This window comes from Stegostoma tigrinum, chromosome 10 (assembly GCF_030684315.1).
Source record: "Stegostoma tigrinum isolate sSteTig4 chromosome 10, sSteTig4.hap1, whole genome shotgun sequence".
Classification (NCBI taxonomy): Eukaryota; Metazoa; Chordata; class Chondrichthyes; order Orectolobiformes; family Stegostomatidae; genus Stegostoma; species Stegostoma tigrinum.
Window position 1 is genome coordinate 86,744,023 of NC_081363.1, and position 22,525 is coordinate 86,766,547.

The window sequence follows — 22,525 nt, forward strand, 5'->3', positions numbered from 1 at the left end:
CATTAAGTGCCATACAGGAATATTCCCTATCAGTGAGGGAAAACTTCAGTGGTCAAGGACAATCAGCCTCCAATCTTTGGGTAAATGTCCTCCAAGACAGCCTTCGACATTGTCAAGCAGAAACTGATGGCCAAGTTCCATACCCATGAGGATCACCTTAATCATGATCTTGGGTTCATGTCATGCTACATGTGACCCCACTGCACTGTTCTGCATCTGTAAAATGTTCCTTAATGTCCTGTTTTGACACCATCCCTAATTAGTTTGTACAGTTTTGGATTACTCATTACTTTGGTTAGTTCCTCGGCATGTGAATCTTACACCTATCATGTTAATCCAGCCATTTGGTTTGTTTCCAGCACCATCTTTTATTTTTAAATTTTTGTGATTATCTCTCTGCCTCATTTAATGAGATTATAGGTCATTCCTTCATTTGTTATTCAGCTGTTGACACTTTACTCTCACTGTCTGACACTTTTAATCAACTGTAGAGACTTATTATTCAACACACCATTTCTGATCTTTCGATGTCCTGCCCTTGATCCCTCTGCCTATGAATTCTGTGTCTGTGTGCTGCTCTCTCACTTCACCTGATGGGGCTACATTCTGAAAGTTTTTGATTTTAGATAAACCTGTTGGAATATAACCTGGTGTTATCTGATTTCTAACCTTGTTTCATAAGGTGATTATCAGAAAGGGAAGGTGTTAATTGTCCATCTACCCCTGCTCCTAACATGTTTCTGTTCCATTTACAACTATTCCCAATGGTGCCTGCAACCTCCCAATGTGTATTCTCTCTTGATGGGATTCCTATGCCCTTTATAAAATCAGCACATCCCTTCAGTTAACTAGGGATGGTGTCACACAGTATTACATTTTTTCTTAAAATTGCATTACTCTGTGCTTCAAATTTAAAATCCCAGTATCTGTTATCTGGAAATCTCTGCATCATTCTCAAGTGTAGAGTTAAGATTCTTTATAGCTTTTTAATCAAACATGACATTGCAAACCAGCAGCTGACTCAAGCATATGTTTCAAGGATGCAGGTCATCCATTTAAAAGGATCTCACAAATACATTGACAGCAGGAGAACAATATATTATATTTTAAATTGTATAATGTCAAGCTGTACTTGACAGAATATCATCAGGTTTACCAACTCCTTACATGGTAGGTGTTAAAATAAAAATAATACACAACCAAGAGAACTCTAGGTGCTGTAAATCAGGAACAAAAATGAAGTTGCTGGAAAAGCTCGGGGTCTGGCAGCATCTGTGAAGGAGAAAACAGAGTTAACGTTTTGGGTACAGTGACCCTTCCTCAGAACGAATGGTGGCTGAGAAAACGTCAGCTTATATGCAGAAAATAGGGAGGTGGGTGGGTAAGGGAGTAAATGATAGGATAGAGCCCAAAGAGAGAGAGAGAGAGAGTTGGGCAGACAAAGGAGTTGCTAACGATCAGGCTGGGATGGTGAGTAGTTGTTAAAAGGGGCTGTTAGTGACTAACAACAGGTGTGTCATGACAGGCTATGCGTTAACAAGGCCTGGTTTGTGGGGTGGGGGGGCTGGGATATGGGAGAGTTTATGCCCTAAAATTATGGAACTCAATATTGAGTCCGGAGGGTTGTAGGGTCCCCGAGTGGAAAATGAGGTGTTGTTTCTCCAGCCTGTGTTGGGCTTCACTGGAACACTGTAGCAAGCCAGAGACAGATGTTGGCCAGGGAGTCTTGATGACAGGGCCTTCAACCAGGTCCGACCCTTCTCTTCCCTCCCGCAACAGCGATAGGATTCCCTTTATCCTCACCAACCGTCCCACCAGCATCCACATCCAGAAGATCATCAGACGCCATTTCTGCTACCTACAGCAAGGCGCCACCAGCAGAGACATATTCTCCTCCCCTCTATTGTCTGCCTTCCGCAGGGACTTCTGGGACGCCCTGGTCCATACTTCCATCACCCCCAACACCTCCCCACAACCGCAGGTGCAACACTTGTGCATTTACCTCCTCCCTCCCGAGAATCCAAGTGCCCAAGCATACCTTTCAGTTGAAGCAACAATTCACCTGCACTTCCAAGAATCTAGTCTACTGAATTCACTGATCACAATGTGGTCTCCTCTACACTGGGGAAACAAAGCATAGACTTAGCAACCGCTTAGCAAAATGTCTATGTTCTGCTCACAAAAAGGACCCTGAACAACCTGTTGCCTGTGACTTCAATGCACCACCCTGCTCCCTGACCAACATCTCTGTCTCTGGCTTCTACAGTATTTCAGTGAAGCCCAACACAAGCTGGAGGAACAACACCTCATTTTCAGCTAGGGGATCCCACAGTCCTCGGACTCAATATTGAGTTCAATAATTTTAGGGCCTAAATTCTTCCATGTCCCAGCCTCCCACTAGGCCTTGTTACTGCATAACCTGCCACTACACAGCCACTGTTGTTAGTCACTAACAGTCCCCATTAACAACTCTCATCCTCCCAGCCTGATCGTTAGCAACTCCTCTGTCTGTACAACTGTCTTTCTCTTTGGGCTCTATCCTATCATTTACTTCCCACCCCACCCACCTCCCTATTTTCTGCATGTAAACTGACGTTTTCTCAGCCACCATCAATTATAAGGAAGGGTCACCGGACCCAAACTGTTAACTCTGTTTTCTCCTCCACAGATGCTGTTTGAAATAGACTGTAGTTCTTGAAGTCTAAATCCACACTTCCTGTTGAGTAATTTTTGTTTCCTCCTAACATGATTAAATCTAAGTATTTATTTCACTTGCTTCTCAATCTTTGTTTCATAGTTTAGTCGCACAGTTCCTTACTTTGGATAAAGACTTGATGATATCTCCAAGGGAAAGGAGAAAGGAAGTAACTTTGCGGCTGTGAAAATCCTCCCTCCTGCCTTGTGCCTGTGCTTCCAACCTTTTGTCAGAAGGGGAGGCAGTGACATCATGACAGTGTCAAGGGGCTAGCAATCCAAAGATCCACGCTATATTATAGATGCTTAGTTAAAGTACCTGGTCAGATGTAAATTCTGTTCATAACTCTGGAATTGAAAACTGGCCTTTGTGGCCCCATGAACTATTGTGTAATATAAACCCATCTGGTTCACTGATGTCCTTTATGGAAAGAAACCTGTCATCCAGTCTGATCTAAATGTGACTGCACATCCCCACAACAATGTAGTTGACACTTAACACCACAAAGTCATTATAAGCCCCTCAGTTCAAGGGCAATTAAGGACGAAGCAATAAGTGTGACAGCCACATGATCAAAAATAATGGTTTGGTGACAGTATTGGGGCTTGTACAGAGCACCTCAGGTGTAAATATAGAGTGCTGTTCAGCCTTTGAAATCCATTATATACATTGTCCTAGATTAGGATTTGTAGCAGTCACCCTGCACTGAGCAAGATTCCACAAGCAGGAATGTGTTAACCAGGTCATCTTTTTAGTTGCATTGGCTATTCATCAATATCAACCTCCTCAAGACATTTCCAACCCTGCTGTTGGACCTTTTCCAGTAGTAACTTGGAAAATTGTTACAAAGAAATAAATATTTTCAACGGTGGCTGCCCTAGTATGAATTTACCCCCTCCAAGAAAGAAATCCCAAGTTCGTGTTGAGTCTAAATCCGCTTGCTTCAAATGTTGGACCATCTTTCCTCCCTTTTCTCCCTTACCATGCCAGCAGTATTTTTCACTCTATGATCTGAATGTCATTGTTTACTATGATCTACCTGTACTGCTTGTAAACAATGCTTTTTGCTGTACTTAGGTACATGTGATAATAAATAAAATTAAATTGTTAGCATTACATTTAATATTTTATGGAAGAGGGTGGGAAATTCATCATGTCTGGGAATATCAATATACAGATGCACGTACTTGCCTTGAGTCTTGAACACAATTTGTTTGGGAAACCTAAAATTTTGAGTTACGATATCTCCCACCCGGGTTCATGGGGCAGATCAGTGAGTGGTTTTCTCACTTCCTATCGGAAGGTCATGGGGTTATAATCCCGTGGCAGAGAACTGAGAATAAAACCTAGCTGATGGGTAGAGCATGAGTGTTGCGCTGCTGCTGGTGCTATCCTTCAAGTGAGATTTTAAACTGAGACCCTTAATAACAAAAAAATTTCTCATGGCCAATATCTCAAAGAACAGCTTGTCCTGAAATGAAAATAATGAAAATTCTCTTGAAATTAAAGGACGTTTGATACTTGGGGATTTATGTTATTCCACAATAGAGAGTCTTTTTTCTGAACTCCTCATATTTCTGGTACAATAATAAATTGAAGCTCCGAGCAAACTGAAATTCAGTCGAAGCGAATGGATAGTGAGAACAGGTCAGGAGGACAAACTGTTGGCCAGACAAGATTCTATTCAAGATGCAATCTGCTTAATGGATAGAACTTGTTAGTCCAGTAAACCAATCTGATTAGATTTGATTTAAGTAGAATAAAAATACAAGGGGCAGTTACATGTGCTGTCTTAGTAAAGACAAGTGCTGTCCTGGTACTGACATTTCATCACTTGTGAAGTGTAAGTTTGACTTTTGCCACAGTTTCAGTGCAGCTTGTGCAAATGGATGAAGTGTAAGTGTGTCAAACATTGATTTTCTGTACATAATTTAGGGCAGACCATGGTGGAGTGTCATTCACTGGACGGGCCACCCAGAGACACAGATGTTACACTAAGGCCTTTGTTACCTGTGTGGGATTTGAACCAAAGTGTGGAACTGGATGAACACAGCAGGCCAAGCAGCATCTCAGGAGCACAAAAGCTGACGTTTCGGGCCCAGACCCTTCATCAGAGGGCCTCTCTGATGAAGGGTCTCAGCCCGAAACGTCAGCTTTTGTGCTCCTGAGATGCTGCTTGACCTGCTGTGTTCATCCAGCTCCACACTTTGTTATCTTGGATTCTCCAGCATCTGCAGTTCCCATTATCACTCCCACACAGGTAGATTGGTGAGGCTGAGGTCGAGGTCAAGTATGTTTTTGCCCACTTGTGGATTTCTTCACTACTTGCTGCAGACCAAATCTAGTCTTTTAGTTTTGTCCAACTCAGAAAACAAAATCCGGACTTAATAGTCTAATGATGACCATGAAGACATTGTGATTGTCATAACATCTCATCTGGTTCACTATGGTCCTTTAGAGAACAAAAATTTGCCATTTTTACCCTACACGTGACTCCATATCCACAAGCTGTGAAATGGCCTAGTGAGCAACTCACTTGTATCAGTCACCTGAAAGTCTGAAGAAAGAAATGAAACTGGCTGATTCCAGTGTAGCCTACCTTTCCAGAAGTTCCCCTTTTTAAAAGTTATTGTATTAAGACTGAAAATTGATACTTCACAAAGTGAATAAACTAAAAATCGGCATTTTGCATAATGTAGTTTTTAAATCTATGCATCATTATAGATTATTCAAATTTCACTGTAATCAGAAAGATAAAGCAAATTTATTCCTCCTGTTTACACAAGAAACTGTCTAAAATGAATTTAAGATTAGAGTTCACTATGCATCATTACATTAGTGTAAGAATGAGAATATTTATTTATTTACTTAAGTGGGAGACTAATGACTAGTGATTAGTCTTAGTATAATATTTAGCTATGAGCTCTGCTCTGTTTGAGTCTCGATCCTGCTGTCAAACTTGATGTTCTTGCTGTTGTAATTAACATTTGCTGGATTATGGTTGTATATTATGGGCAGCAGCAGCTTGCGCAGAGATGCAGTGTTTAAATGCAAGACTTTCCAGCAACAATTCCAAGTTCACTTTGACTCAGGGGTATCAATCAAGATTCGGACATGCTGTACTATCAGAGGTGTCATGTGACAAAACATCAGCCTGAGACTGTCTCTTTTCAAGTGAACGCAAAGGATCCCATTACTTTAAAGCAAAAGGGAGTTCTCCCTTCAACCAACATTACTAGAAGTTGACTACCTTGTCATTGTTGGAGCGAAGAGAGACAAAAACGGCAAAAGATTGAAACAGAAAATAACATCTCTCGAGAAGGGCTATTAATGACCCAGAGTTAAATGTACATAATTTTGGAGAAGAATGGACATCAGGTTTGACTATTTTGCAGTCAGCAAATACCATAGCATGTCTGTTGAAAGTAACACAAACACCCAAAATATTTGAGATAGGTTCAACATCGACTGAAGTATGTGACCCAGGTGTGGGACTGACCTTAGGTAAAGTCTGTTACGTAATCCATAATTTGATCATGACTTTGCGGGAATGTTGACCCCCTTCACCAACCTAAAACACATTCATGGCCATTGTGAAAACAAGATACATGGAGAAGGTTGCTAGTCCCTAGTTGTGGGGAGGATTTTGAGAGGGACGTTGTCAGGTCCATAGGCAGCTGTTTTAACATCCTAATTGGGATCTTCCATTCCAGAGACAGTAGATACCTGGTTGACCTTGCACATGGTTTTAATGATGTTCAGATTTGTTTTAGCTTTTTCCACAAAGTTGTTCTCCAGTAGCCAACCCTCTGACTCACACTCAGGGTCACCATGCTGCAGTACGTTTTCCATTGCAGTCTGTAGATATCTGACACCAGTGAGAACTGAAATCTGTAGACAAACCGAAGAGTGGTTCCTTTAGAATTGCAGGAGAGAACACCATCTTTATAGAGTACCTATCACAACCACAGGAAATCCCAAGTGTTCATCAGATAGCTCATGCCTGATGAATCTGACCGAGATGGCTGAAATCCTGGACTCGCAGTTGTCTTAGAATCTTATTTAAATGCATGTCTGGAAAACATTTAATCAAATCCATGAAAAGAGACTGTTGCTAATGCTGAAATTCATGGAATCAAAATAACTGACCTGAGAAAATTGGCTGAGTGATGAGACTAGGGATAATCGGCTCTGATACTTGAAAGAGCAGGATATGAGGAGTGGTTCTGAGGAAGGCTCCCTGGACCCGAAATGTCAACTGATTTCTCTCCACATATGCTGCCAGACCTGCTGAGCTTTTCCAACAATTTCTGTTTTTGTTTCTGATTTACAGCATCCGCAGTGCTTTTGGTTTTTATGAGAAACGGTGTGCTGCAATATATGTTCCTACCTGTCTTTATATTATCTGCAGATTTAGCTGCTATGCCTTTGTTCCACTCCTCTAAGTCATTGATATAAATAGCAAAGTCGAAGGCTCAGTAGAGGACCAGCACGGTGGCTCAGTGGTTAGCAATGCAGCCTCACAGCGCCAGGGACCCGGATTCAATTCCAGCCTCAGGTAACTGTCTGTGCGGAGTTTGCACACTCCCCCCGTGTCTGCGTGGGTTTTCTCTGGGTGGTCTGGTTTCCTCCCACAGTCCAAAGATGTGCAGGTGGCTTGGCTATGCTAAATTGCCCGTAGTGTTCTAGGGTGTGTGGGTTATAGGGGGGTGGGATGCTTCAAGGGGAGGTGTGAACTTGTTGGGCCAAAGGGCCTGTTTCCTGTAGGGAATCTAATCAAAGACCCTGCAGGACACTACTCATCACAGTTTGCCCCATCTGAAAAAAGGTCCATTGATACATTCTCTGTTTTATGCTGGCCAATCTTCTTTCTATGCTAATCCACTGCATCCTACACTGAGCTTCTAACTGGCACAAGGATCTTTTGTGTGAAATGTTGTCAAATGCTTTCTCAAAATGCCAGCACTCTTTTTTTTTTAAAATGTTTCTTATGTCAACATCTTCCCCATGACAGACGTCAAGCAAAGAGGCCTGTAGTTTCCTGTTCTCTTCTTCCCTTTTCTCTTCACCAGAGCGGTTATAGTTGTTACATTCCAGTCTGATAGAACCTTTGCAGAAGCTCACAAATTTTGGAACATTGATACCTTGCATTTACTAGCCACCTACTCTAAGATCCTAAGATGAAGTCCATTAAGTCTTAGAAAATTATTAAATCACAGTTTCATCAGTGTGCTCAGTACCATTTCCCTAGTGATTATAATTGCACTAGTTTCTCTCTCTTCCACTTCCGGATTTACATGTATTCCTGGAATCCTTTTTTGTATCTTCTATAGTGAAGACAGAGGAAAAATATTTATTTATTACATCCTTTATTGTCCACTATTAACTCTCCATTTTCACTCTCTAGAGGGCCAACACTCACTTCTTACTCTTTTTCATTTACATCCCTCTGGAAACATATGCCATCTGTTTTGACATTTTCAGCTTGCTTGCTCGCTCTCAAACTGTAACTTATTTGTCCAGATTACACTTTAATCATTCTCTGTCATTCTTTGTATTCTGACCAGTCACCTGGCCTACTAATGACATTGGTACAATTTTTTTCCATCAGTTTTGATGCCTGCCGTAACTTATTTATTTTTCTTTCTCAGTTAGTGAGACTATAAATTGAAATGGAAGTCGGACTCCTGTAACTAGGAATCCATGAGAGTTTTCCAACTTGAAAAATCGAGTACTTTGTTGTATCACACAACTCAATGTTGTTGTTTGAAACAGTGAGAGGGACAAAATTCCAGACTGAACAACACAATATTTCCAGTTAAGGAGGCTCTGCCTGGTAACAGTACTCTGGATAAACAGCAGATCACTTTAAAAAAAAACCATGTGCTAAGATCAACAGTGTGTGAAAAACATCCAGAATCTGCAGATATAAAGTCACCATCTCTCTCCAAGTTCACGAATGGAACGAAAGAAAACCCTAAAAGTTTAAAAGTAACAATTCATACGATAAAAATAACCAATAGTTGATCAACCATTGAATCAAAAGATGACCATCACTATACATCAGTGTCTCATCATTGTAACAACTGAAAACAACAGTGGCAGAAAAGGATTGAGTTTGCACCTTTGCACTTTGATCTTTGGGAAATATATTTACTTAATTATTATTATTATATTATGATCTCTGCATGTACTCCTTGTGTTTATATCTGAGTTAAACCATCATTGTTAATTGTGATTAAGTATGTTTGGAGTCTTTTTTCAAAGGGCATCATTTAAGTTTTGTAGTGCGTCATGATGACTTTTTTTTCCCCCCCCCCTGCTCCAGAAGAAACCTGATAGGGTTAGCTAGTGTCCCGGGTAGCAGTCAGTCAAATTGGAATTTGGTCTAATTAGGATTTTATACATTTACAGACTTTGTGACATTGTATGGAATAGTGGGGAATGATCAGTGCTTTCATCCCAGTTAAATGGTGATAATAGTTAACCACAAACCATGAGCCCTCCCCTTGGAATTTTTATTAATAGTAGTAATGTACTTATTCTGAGTATTACCTTTAAATGTCTATATTCTGATTTATCTCCTGATCTAATAACCCTGTTCACTTTTGCTTCGGGGAGATTAATTAATCCTGTCACATTACACAGTACAAAGTCGAGTATCCTGCTCTCTGGTTGCTTTCAGAAGGTTCTAGAACATAGAACATAACAGCACAGTACAGGCCCTTTGGCCCTCAATGTTTTGCCGATCTGTAATTCCGATCTCAAGCCCATCTAACCTACACTATTCCATGTATGTCCATATGCTTATCCAATGATGACTTAAATGTACCTAAAGTTGGCGAATCTACGACCATTACAGGCAAAGCGTTCCAGAAACTCTCTCAAAAGTATGCCAAGGCCTCCTCATCAATGCTACGATTACCAATTGGATTTTTCCAATTTGCATGTAGGTTTAAAGCCACCCATGCTTACTGCTTCTTTTTAATCACAAGAACCAATTATTACTGTTTTTTATACTTTGTCCTACATTATGATTGCTGCTGGAGGCCTGTAGATCACTCCCATGAGTGACTTTCTTCCATCAAGGTTATCTTGATTTATTTGCACCAAAACTATATTTAATAGCTCCCTCCCACTGCCCTTATATAGATCCCTATTCAAAGAAGTGTTACTTCTGTGTCTGAGGTCTTTTGGCCCATTGTGTCTGCACCGTCTCAGTGTTTTAACTAAGTGCTATTCTCCTGCCTTTTCCCCATAACCTGCACATTGTTTCTACTTAAATAACCAGCCAATGCACTCATGAATGCCTCAATTGAACCTGCCTCCACCACATTTTCCCCAGGTGCTAGTATTCTTCTCACATGCCACATACGAGTGCATATTTATCACCCAATCCTTTGTCACCCTGCAGTCATTTCTCTATTATGGCTATCAGATTTGTTCACTTCTTCGACATGTACTATCAATTCGTTTACCTTGTTTTGAGTACAAAATGCATTAAGATACAAAGTCTGTTGTAGCATCTGGTCTTGATTGGTCTTCAGATTCTTAGTTTTTTTTTCCCCCCTCTCTCTCTTTCCTTCCTGTTGTTCTCTGACCTTCGTTTTCATTGATATTTTGTTCTCCAATCTCATGTTGATTTGTTACACTTATTCAAGTCTGATTTCCTGCTGCCCTAATTCTCTTCCCCAACCCCAACCGTGCACCGTCCTGGTCTGGTTCCAGCATAGTTCAGGCGTAGACTGTCACAACCATACAATCCTCCTTTCCCCAGTACAAGTGCCAGAGCCGCATGGACCGGAATCATTTCTCCCACAGCATTCTTAGAGCCAGGTATCCACTTACATAGAACATAACAGCACAGTACAGGCCCTTCAGCCCTCGATGTTGTGCTAACCTGTCATACCGATCTTAAACCCATCTAACCTACACTATTCCACGTACATCCAGTGGCAATTTGCAGGTGGATGATGTAGTAATTTAGAGATTATTACCTTTTGAGATTCTGCCTCGAACTTCTCATACACCCTCAGTAGAACCTGTTTCCTCATTCTATCTCTGTCACTGCTACTGACGTGCTGTACAACAACTAGATTCTCCCCTTCCCTCTGCATGTTCCTCTCCAGCACAGGGCAGAGGTGATGGCCTAGTGCTATTATCAATAGATTGTCAATCTAGATAAAGTTCTGGGAACCCAGGTTTGAATCCTGCCATGGCAGATGGTGGAACTGGAATTCAATAAATATATGCAATGAAGAATCTGATGATGACTGTGAATCCATTGCCGGTTATAGAAAAAAAAACAACTATCTGGCTCACTGATGTCTGTGTGGAAAGGCAATTGTCATCCTTAACTGGTCTGGCCTACATGTGACTCCAGACCCACAGCAATGTGGTTGACTCTCTACTCCATCTGGGCAATAAATACTGCCTGGTCAGCACTGCCCCTCCTCTCATGAATGAATAAAGAAGATATCCTGAAGCCTGACACTAGAAAGATAACACAGCCAACTGCACTTGTGCTGTTTGCTGCACAGAATGCTGTCAATCCCCTGCCCTATATAGTCATGACATTCCTTCTTGCTTCACTGTCCTGAATTCTTGTGCCATGGTCAATTAGCTCATCCACTCTGCAGCCCTCACTATCATCCACAGAAACTGACAAAACCCTCAAACCCAAATAATTGAATGGCTGAGTCTCCTGTCCTCTCACTTACAACCCCCTTAGCCCTGCCCATGAGCTTAGGCTGTGACTGCCTCCTGGAATTAATTGTCCAGGTAACTTCACCACTCCCTGCTGTGCTGCAGTATCTGCCACTCCACCTCCAGCTCTGCAACTCTCAGGGGAAGATCCCACAACTTCACATACTTAGATGATCAGAAGAAAACCATGTTTCTGAATTTGCTGTTGACAGACATTGTAAATGCAAACACAGGAACAAAAACAAAATGCTGGAAAAGCTCAGCAGGTCTGGCAGCATCTGTGAAGGAGAAAAACTGAGTTAATGTTTCGGGTCCGGTGACGCTTCCTCAGAACCGCAGCTTTGTTTTTGTTCCTGTTTTACAGCATATGCAGTTATTTTTTTAAATTGAAAATGCAAATATCAAATAACATCCCAGGTAGACAGCATTAAAAAGTCATGACATGTTCAGCGAATAACTGGAGTTTAGAAGACTATGAAGTGATCCTATTGAAACATATTCAATCTTGTGGGAACTGACTGTTTCCTTTTGCGGAGGAAACTGAAACTAATGCAAGATTGTTAAAGAAGAAGGAGAGAAATGTTTTCCTTTGAAGGGTTATTAGTGTTTGGAGTTCTCTTCCCCAGACAGCAATAGAGACTGAGTCATCTAATATACTCAAGGCTGAGTTAGACAAGAGTTTTGATTCATGATGGAATTGGGGATAATGGCAGGGACGGGCAGGAAAGTGGAGTTGAGGCCTTGACCAGCTCAGCCATGATCTGTTGAATGACACAGCAAGCTTGTAGGGCTAAAGTCCTACACTTGGTATTAAGTCCTGTGTTGCTACAAAAGGTCAGAGGAATATTGGACTTTAGATGGAGGGGAATAGAATACATGGAGGGGTAAAGATCATGCTTAAGCTACAAAAAGCCTTGGCTCAAACACTCCTGAAGTCACTGGGAGTAGTTTGAGGCACTACATCTTAGTACGGAGATACTGGCCCAGGAGGAAGTGCCATGTAGATTTACCAGACTGGTACCTGGTTTCTGTATTACAAGGAGAGTTTACGCTTGGATTGTATTCCATGGAGATGTCAATAAACTGAGAGTAGATTGGGACAAAAAAATTTCCACTGATTGAGATATTTAGAACTATGGGCCAAAATGAAATTGAGAGACTGTTGTTCGTTCAGAGGATTATAGGCATTTGAAACTCTTCTGTAAATGGCAATCGATATGAAAAGAATTATTAAATTTATCAAGAAAAATGAGAACAGAATAGGTTTGAGGGATTGAAGCTCATTCCCTGTGTTCTTGGTCTGTTTTCAGCTGCTGTTATAATGAGGGAAATGTGGTAGCCATTTCATGTAGAGGGTGTTCCCACACATACTAACATGATAACCATACATCTCAGTCATTTTGTTTATGATACAAAAAGGATGACCAGGACACTGGGGAGAATTGAACAGGGTGCTGAGATCCTCATCAGAAGGACTCAAACAGGCCCTTGGTCAATATCTCAAGTAGAAAACCACACCTATGACAGTGCATCACTCTCTCAGTGCTGCGTAGGAGTGCCAGGCTGAATTTTGTGTTCAGTCTCTTTACCAGAGGTTGAACCCATGACTTTCAGACTGAGAAATGAGAGTGGGACAAGACCTCTCAACTCCCGCCATCCAAACTTGGGGTGCTACATAAAACTTTTACAGACAAGAGAATTTAGACTAGCATCACAGTCAGCAAATAACGTAGATGGAAAGGGGTTGTTATATATTTAATTGTAGACGTTTACCTCAAAGAGCCATATGATGAGTACAGTCAGTCCTACAGACTGCATGATCTGGGTGTAATGGTCAAGCAATGCCTGCCTGCAACCTGTTTTCCAGTGGTTGAGTTCTTCAGTCAGGTAGTCATAGTTGTAATGAGCCGAGGTGTTGGTGAGTTGATGCTGGATACAAGGCCGAGGAGAGTTGTAGTTGCAGCAACTGAAAGGAATTGCATCCAGCAAGTACCTCCCATCTACATTACTCTTTAGACGGCTGTAATGAGGAGACACTTGCAAGTTAAAAACCAGTCTCAAACACTGCACACAACTGAAATCAATCAATTCAGCCAATGAGCAGAAAACATTGCATTTTACAGAAATCTCAGACTAAAGGGTCACACACTTAAGACAGAAATGAGAAGAAATTTCTTCTCTTAGAGGATAGTGAATCCTTAGAATTATTTATCAGAAAGCTACCAAGAGTGGGTCATTCAGTATTCAAGGGATGAGATAACCGAGTTTTTAAAATCAGTAACAGAATTGAGGGTTATTGGGAAAAATGCAGGAAAGTGGAGTTGAGGATTATCAGATCATTCATGATCTCATTGAATGGCAAAGCAGACGGGATAGGCCAAAGGGCCTACTTCAGCTCCTACATCTTATGGTTTTAAGGTTTTTACAAGGAGGCAATTTGCCCCTTTTGACCTCACATTGACTCTGAAAGAGCTATCCAATTCATCCTATTTTCCCTCCTCCCTTACCATAGCCCTTCAAGTATCCTCAAAGTTTCTTCCAAATCCCTTTTGAAAGCCACCACTGAATATCTCTTTCAGGTAGTGAATTCCAGCCAGTAACAACTCAAATCTGAGCCCTCTAGAAAACTGCACTGAAAGTGGTTTCTCCTATCTTCTGCAGCAGAAACTCTCAAATTTAAAGATAGGGCAGAGAGCAAGTCTGGATCAATCTGGGCCAGACAGTCACAAATAAAAGCTGCGCAACTAAGAGTTCGGGCCTGGAACTCAGAAGGAGTGACTTTGAGGGAGTAAGGTAAAACCAATCAGGGATGTTGACACACAGGGGATGATATTGATTGGCAAGTAGCTTTCCTTTGTTCATTTATGAGAAGTGGGGTGTTGGTGGCTCGAGTATTTGCTGCCCAATGTCACCTCTCACTAGAGCATGTGTGTTGGAAATCAAGCCCCGCTATACCGGAGTTATCACCAAAACATTTTGCAAAGTATGTATAACTCCTAGACCCAGGTTGACACAAAACATATACCAAGTTTTCATACTAAACAAGAATTAGTATTTAAACACAAAATAAATAGATTCTAACTCCAGATAAACCATTATGATCCACTAACATGTAATTCTACCTGTTAAAACTCTAATCCACTTGTAAATTCTTCCCTCTATAACACACCTGCAGACAGGCCAAAAATACATGGATGTAATAGTGGAGGGGAAGATCGGGAAGGCAGTTCACTGGCCCTTGTTCACAGGGTTTGCTGAGGTCATCTTTTTGTTATTCAGAATGCTGCTTCTCAAATCTTCCTTCTCCAGGTTGTGGACAGTGTAAACTTCAGAACTTTAATAACTACATAGATTGAAAGAAGCAGCCATAACTCTGTCTGGAATAAACTATTAAGGGGCAAGTTCAACTATTATACAGGAATTGAAAACAGTTCGCCATACTGAGAAGGAGTCATAGCTACATGAACAAAACTGTTCTAACAACTGCTTGATAAATGGCTGCCTTATGCCACAAGGACAACTGACTATCCTGCGGGAGAATTTAAGGAATTAATTGCAAGAAAGCTGTGTCTTCAAACAGTCGATGCCAAATGTAACAAGGAACAGAAGAACACAAGCTGCAGACTTGATGGCTTCAGAGCAGAAGTCAATATTGTGGACGAAAGAAGCTAAACAATCATCAATAATGTCACACCACAAACTTGAAGGATGCAATATTGTACAAGAATTCAACTCCAGGATTCCTCAGGAGCAGAACTCCAGAGAGTTATTTCAGCCTGTGGTATTTTACTCAAAATACTTTCACTTGTTTGCAGAACACTCAAGGTGACTGATTCACATTTATAAAAGTCTTTGATTTATTAATTAAGAAATCTCAGCTTACAGCAACTGATGAAGGGATATGAACTGGCTGTCTTCATGTTTGAGATGCAGCTTTTTACTACAAAGTGAAAACAGCTCCTCTCCTTTCAAAGGTCTGCTGGCTTCTGCTCTAACACATATCTCCAACCTGTTCAGCTTATTCCTTCCCTGTCAAAGTCCTAGAATGCCCTCCCTCAGGGCATTGAGGGTCCATGTACAGCACATGGACAGCAGCGGCTCAAGAAGGCAGCTCCCCAACACCTCAGGGGCAGCTAGGGACGGGCAATAAATATTGGCCAGCCAGAAATGCCCTCTGCTCGCGAACAAAATAATGTCAACACAGGTAGTACTCTTGTAGTGTAAACAATCTAACATTTCAGAATTGGCTATATTCTATAGGCTACCAAGAAATGAAAAACATACGGAGGAGAAAATTCACAGGAAATTTGCAGAGAGCGCTATATGCTACATAATAATAATTAAAGAATTTTATTGTTCTAACATAGACACAGGTAGCAACAACACAAAAGGAAAGAGTGGAGGGAAAATTTCTGATTATATGCAGAAGAATTTTCCAAATCAATATGATTCTGACACAATGAAAATAAAAGGATTTCTGGATCTGTTTCTGGAGGATCATGTGGATCAGCAGTCAGTAGAGGACATTTAGGCAACAGTGATCATTTTATGGTGAAGTTTAAGTTAGTTGCAGAAAAGATCAAGAAATAATCTGAGGGAAAACAAGTCTAAATTAAAGGGAAAGTGGCAGCAGGGGTACAAAGTTGGCTGAGTGACGGGAAACAGGGTGTAGAAGTGAAAAGACATTATTCAGACTGGAAGAAGTTATATAGCAAGGTTCTTCAGAGGTTGGCTTTTGGACCACTGCTTTTTTTTGATGTATATTAGTAATAGGTTTGGGCATAACAACAAAATTTACTGACGATAAATAATTCTTATGAACTGTGCGGAGGAGAGTCTTCAGAGGGTATCGACAGGATGGTAGGTTAGGATATCAAATTAAATTTATAGAGAATTGTGAAGTTAGGCATTATTTGTAGGAAGTCAAGAGACATATAAAGATAGGCCACAATTCAGGGTGGGGGCTGGGGAAATGGGTGTTCATGGAAGTGAGGCAAGAACCTGAAAGGCCTGGGAGTAAGAGATGAAGATGCTAGGGCACTTTGAGAAAGACAGAAGCATTGAATACAAAGAAAATGCTATGACTGCATCTTTATATGCTTTGAAACAAAAACAGAAAGTGCTGGAGAAACCCAGCAGATCTAGCAGCATCTGTGGACAGAAAACAGAGTCAACATTTCAACAAGTTCTTTGTAACTGGACTGAAGATGTACACTCTGCTTTCTCCATACAGATGCTGCCAAATTTGCTGAGTTTCTCCAGCACTTTCTGTTTTTGTTTTAGATTTTCAGGATCCACAGCTCTTTGTTTTTACTTTAGATGTGTTGGCCTGAACTGGAGTATTGCAACCAGTTCTGGGAACTACAGAGAGTTGTATCAAGTCATTACAACAACTGAAATAAGGAATGAGATTGGACAAGCCACCAATGACAAAAATAGCAAACTCTGTCCTGTTAACACTACAAAGTCCTCCTCACTAATATCTGAGGGCTAGTGCCTAAACTGGGAGAGCTGCCTCACAGATTAGTGAGACATGACATGAATGACATAATCATAAGACAACGTCCCCAAGCACCAAAACCAACTTCTCTATCAGGACAGACTCAGCACAGGTGGCAGTACAGTGGTACACAGTCAGGACAGAGCTGCCCTGGGAGTCTTCACCATTGATCGCTGACCCAAGCTAAAGACAGGCAAGGAAAACTCCTGCTGATTGCCACGTTCCGTCCTCCTCAGCTGATGAATCAGTACTCCTCCACATTGAATAACACTTAGAGGAAGCACTGATGGTGGTAAGGGCATAGAATCTGCTCTGGGTGGGGGATTTCAATGAACAATGAAGAGGAAAACACATTTGGCCTCATCTTTACCAATCTACCTCTAGTGGGTTCTGCTGTACAAGAGTATAAGTGTCTGCCAAGGGGCTATTACTGATGAGTGCTTCATGCTAATGCAGTGATGCCATATGAATTTGGTGTGAACATCTTCCTTATCTTGGCTACAAGAGCAGGTTAGAGACTAGGAAGCCTCTGTAAACTGTTCTATCAGAGTCCATACACCCCAAGGAAGACAGCAGTTCAAGAAAGGCAGCTTACCACCAATTTCTAAAAGACAACTAGGATGGGCAATAAATGCTGGCCCAGCCAGAGACCCCCATATCCCATGTAAATAAATAACATAAGTGAAAATCATCTAATAGTTACTCACTCAAAGCTTTTCAACACGTTAAAGACCTTGGTCAGATTTCCCTCAGTGTCCTCTGATTCAGCGAGTGAAGCCTAAGCATATCACTCATTCAAATACAGATCCATCTGCAACTCTGTATTTATCTCAGAACAAAGAGTCCTCTTGAATCAGCATAGAGCTGGTCATGTTTCAAGTTGACATCTGGGGTTTGGGAAGCTCCATTTGAGTTAAGGTATTGGCTAGGGCAATACGGACCCTCAGGGAGTGTGCTTGTGAGAGAGGTGAAGAAATATTGGAAGGAGGAACACCCTCACATCTTCCTCCATTTCTGCCATGTTAACAGGAGGTACAGATGGCCTTTTCCAGCAATTGTAAATGGTCCTTGGCCACATGTGGAAACCACTAATTGCATAGCAGCTTCTATGTGGGCTCAGTTTTGTCTGAACTCCGAATCAGACACCTTGCAGCTGTGGCAATGGCTGCTTCTTTGGTAAACAATTGCCCCTCCCCACCCTTCTGCATCACCTGCCCTCACAACAACCCACTCACCCACACAGGCCTGCTGACTAGTCAAGTGACCATGATGTCACTTAGTGGGATGGGGTCCTTCATTGTTGCTGGTCTTACCTGATTGCAGTTCCAGCAGTGAACACTGATCCTGGTGGCGATGCTGAGACTGAACAGCTGTCAGCCTTTTCGTTGGCTGACAGGCAACAAGCAAGTTAGGCAAAGGAGAGCCAGTGGACATGATCTATTTGATTTTCAAGAAGACCTTCAAGGTGCCACAGAGGAGGCTGCTAAATACGATAAGAACCCATGATGTTAGGTACTGGCAAAAGTAGAGGATTGGTTGACTGTGGGAGAAGGCAGAGAGTAGGGATAAATCGTTCTTTGTCAGGATGGCAGCCAGTGGAGTTCTGCAGGGGTCAGTGTTGGGACCTCAATTATTCACGTTCTACATTAAATGGTATGGATGAAGGAACGGAGGACATTGTTGCTAAGTTTACAGATGTCTCAAAGATGACACTGCAGTTAGTGTTGACGAGCAGGGAAGGCTACTGAAGGATTTAGGATGAGCTGGGAGAGTGGGCAAAGAAGCGCCACATTGTATTCTGTCTGCCAAAGTGTTACGTTATGCACTTTGGTTAAGCTTATTTTCTAAATGGGGAATTTCATAAATCTGAAAGAGACTTAAAAGTCCAACTTCAGGAATCTCTTAAAATTTAATAGAGCAGGCCAAGCAGCATCTTAGGAGCACAAAAGCTGTTGTTTTGGGCCTAGGTAATTGGGTATAGACCCAAAATGTCAGCTTTTGTGCTCCTAAGATGCTGCTTGGCCTGCTGTGTTCATCTAGCTGTACACTTTGTTATCTCTGATTCTCCAGCATCTGCAGTTCCTATTATCTCTTAAAATTAAAGTGCAGTTTCAGTCTGCAGCCAGGAATGCAAAATCAATATTAGCATTTATTTTGAGAGGGCTGGAATACAAGAGCAGAGATGTACTGCTGAGGCTCTACAAGGCTCTGGTCAGACTACATTTGGAATATTGTGAGCAGTTTTGGAGTCCCATGAAGGAGTAAAGTCTAAAAAAGTTATGGTAGAGAAAGGGAAACAGAGGATCAATATGAATGTTTAAATACAAAAATACTTAATAATAGGAAAATGAAAGGTAGGAAATGAGGCCCTCACATTTGTCTGAGTTTAAGTACACATTTTGAGTTTCCAAGTGTTTGCTCCCCATATCCCTTCCTACTTACTCCTGAACGTCTTTGGACTTCAAGTTCAAGTAGCATATGCTGATCCACTGGACCTCAAACCAGTCTCTGAACCCATCATTCCCACAGCAATGGAACTTGAACTGCAGCTCATCAATCGTCTTCTTCATGAAACACCGCCCCGGGGTGTCGGTGTCCTTATAAAAACTCATAGCTCGCTTGAGGCCCAGGTTGAGAGATTTCTCCAGGGAGCCCTTCATGGTGTAGCACATCAGCGCCCCAGCGAGGATGCAGAAGGTGAAAAAGAAGGTGCAGACGACATAAGGAAGCATGGCCAACCGCCAGCGGGTGAACCTCTGGCCGTCCGAACAATCGTGGCAGATCTTGCTCCCAAGGAGGTTGATGCCGCAGGCAATGGCTCCCACAACCAGCAGCATGTGCGGGATAGAATCTGCCCCTCGACTGAACATTACCTCACTGTGTTTCCTGATCTCCATTTTCAGAAAAGCTCCCAAGATGATCAAAACCAGACCCATCACGACCGACACCCAGTTTAAGATCCATAACATCTGGGCCAGTTTGTTCCTTTTGCTTTTAGTAAACATTACTCTTAGAACCGCCATGACTGAGGGGGCCGGAAGGAAGGCTGTTGACTCCGTTTGCGTGTAAAAGGGACTCTGGTCAGATCGTCAGTGAGTAGGTGCTTCCCTGGCAAAGATAAATTCATTACTCACACGTTATTAATGATCCTTCATCAATCGTTTCTGTGAAACACATGTGCAAGTGAGCATTCTCAACATTGTCAGATATCCTTTTAAATTTTAATAATTTTGAAACAGTAAAACGCATTCTTTTCAGTAAAATAAATGTAGAAGGAACAGCAAGAGGCACTGTTGATGATATTCCAGAGAATTAACAGGCTGTAATGGGAACAGAAATAGGCCATTCAGCCCATCAAACCTGCCCCTCTGCTGACAAAGATGCTAGAATGCAGATATCCCACTCCACCCGCAAATCTTCCCTTCCTCATCTCTCCAACTGGGGATTCCACAGCCCCTCTCCTCACTTACCAGCCCATCAGGGCCAGCTATCCTGCATTATCAGAACCTGGTGCCCAAGAGATCAGGAATGTGGTGAAGTTGAATCGGACTTTGGAATGCCGTATATAATTTATGTCGTGTATAGCAGTATATAGAACATAGAACATTACAGCACAGTACTGGCCCTTCGGCCCTCGATGTTGTGCCGACTTGTCATACCGATCTCAAGCCCATCTAACCTACACTATTCCACGTACGTCCATATGCTTATCCAATGTCGAATTAAATGTACCTAAAGTTGGCGAATCTACTACCGTTGCAGGCAAAGCGTTCCATTCCCTTACTACTGAGTAAAGAAACTACCTCTGACAGCTGTCCTATATCTTTCACCCCTCAATTTAAAGCTATGCCCCCTCGGGCTCGCCGTCACCATTCTAGGAAAAAGGCTCTCCCTATCCACCCTATCTAACCCTCTGATTATTTTATATGTTTCAATTAAGTCACCTCTCAACCTTCTTCTCTCTAATGAAAACAGCCTCAAGTCCCTCAGCCTTTCCTCGTAAGGCCTTCCCTCCATACCAGGCAACATCCTAGTAAGTCTCCTCTGCACCCTTTCCAAAGCTTCCACATCCTTCTTATAATGCGGTGACCAGAACTGTACACAATGCTCCAGGTGCGGCGCTCCAGAGTTTTGTAGAACTTCACCATAACCTCTTGCATAGCTTTAATATTGTAACTGTTACAGCAGGCGGACAATCAGTCAATACAAAATATGTTTTTAGATGGTATTCGTTTTATTCACACTAAACATGTAGTACAGAACGAGACCACTTGACCCATGTTCGCTCTTTGGAACTTCTGTCCGAACTGATCCCACGCCCCTGCTCTTTTCCAAACTCTTCATAGTTTTGACCCTTAAAAATAATTCCAGTTTACTTTCAGGCGCTAGTATTGAACCTGCTTCGAGCACCTTCGCCGTGCAAAACTGATACTCCCCACCCTCTGATTAATTTTGTCAATTATCTTTAAAGTGATCTTTAAGAATCTGCGCCCTTTAAGCTCCTGATCCTCCAGTATTCCTTCGAAACCACTCATAAATTTGACCATTAACATTATTCAGTCTCGAAGCATGCGCGAACATTCAGGTAAAAAGTGATAAACGAACCTCTCCAGATTGTTGGAAATTCATATCATCGACGCTTGCAAATTGATCCGCAGTAAGCACTGGGGTCGAGTCTGAGTGGAACCTGGTCTGTCTGCTCTGCCTACTGCTAATTAATCATCACTAATTGAATCTGCTCCTGCCGCAGGTCTAATCCCTCAGAAATAATCCAAACCGTTTCTTGACAACTTTAAACCATTGTAAAAGCTCTTTGGTACTCACGATAAAAACAAAGGTGGCAGTTAAATATTAATATTTCAGAGAAAGTGTCCAAATGGCAGCCGTGAGGTAAAAGAAAGTTTTTGTTAATCCTTTAAATATTAATTATGAATTATTACAAAATCCCGATCTACCATCTTCGCTCAGCAGATGGCATTCAACTCAAACGGAAGAGCGGAACTCGAGAGAGAGAGAGAGAGACAAAGCCAACAATCTTTGTCAGTCACATAAACACGGAGAGACACAGCTAATCCACCGTAGAGATATTGAAACAGGTAACAACGCAGAAGGACACACACACAGAGGCAAACTGACGCGGCGATAGATATACACACAAAGGCAAAAGGGACGGAGACACACGCCACACACGCGTGCATTCGGTCATAAGTGTAAATCATCATTTTCGCAATTCCAAACCATCACATGCCCAGTTCTCATTTTGTTTGTGTTAGCAAAGTATGACATTAAAATGCACCAGCGGGAGATAAATGATGGTGAAACGCAACGTGTTGCCATTAAAGGTGTTGATCATTAATCTGTCTCAATTACTCCTTTGGGTGTCCATCAACTAATCATTCTCCAAATTTGAGTTTCAATAACAAATGAGTGATAAATTACCACATGTAGCCCAACGTCTGTCTGCCCTTTTGGTGCACACACATATTCCCGCACCGAGTCCAATGATCAACTCCCTCCTCAACTCCATAGCAGCTCTGCAAACCACGTTGCCTCGTTTATTCTAGTTATTAGTTGGAACTTTCCTGTTACAAGCAACTGGAGTTCTGAGGAGAGGTCACTCAAAC

The 22,525-nt window shown here is 41.9% G+C and overlaps 1 protein-coding gene across 4 annotated transcripts; it reads right to left on the bottom strand.

The window, feature by feature from the left end:
* Nucleotides 1-571: 571 nt before the first annotated feature.
* Nucleotides 572-22,105, bottom strand: LOC125455311 (photoreceptor outer segment membrane glycoprotein 2-like). 4 transcript variants are annotated; one of them, XM_048537082.2, is made up of 4 exons: nt 21,507-22,105; nt 19,344-20,009; nt 13,175-13,421; nt 572-1,272 (listed from the first exon to the last, which is right to left on the bottom strand). In XM_048537082.2, the coding sequence occupies exons 2-4, from the start codon at nt 19,922-19,924 to the stop codon at nt 1,225-1,227; spliced, it is 876 nt and encodes a 291-aa protein (XP_048393039.1). In that variant the 5' UTR covers nt 19,925-20,009; nt 21,507-22,105; the 3' UTR covers nt 572-1,224. The 4 variants fall into 4 exon arrangements, with proteins under 4 accessions (XP_048393039.1, XP_048393036.1, XP_048393041.1 ...); XM_048537079.2 differs by lacking the exon at nt 572-1,272 and adding an exon at nt 4,881-6,586 and having other exon boundaries at nt 21,507-22,098; XM_048537084.2 differs by lacking the exon at nt 572-1,272 and adding an exon at nt 6,601-6,769 and having other exon boundaries at nt 21,507-22,104.
* Nucleotides 22,106-22,525: the final 420 nt, after the last annotated feature.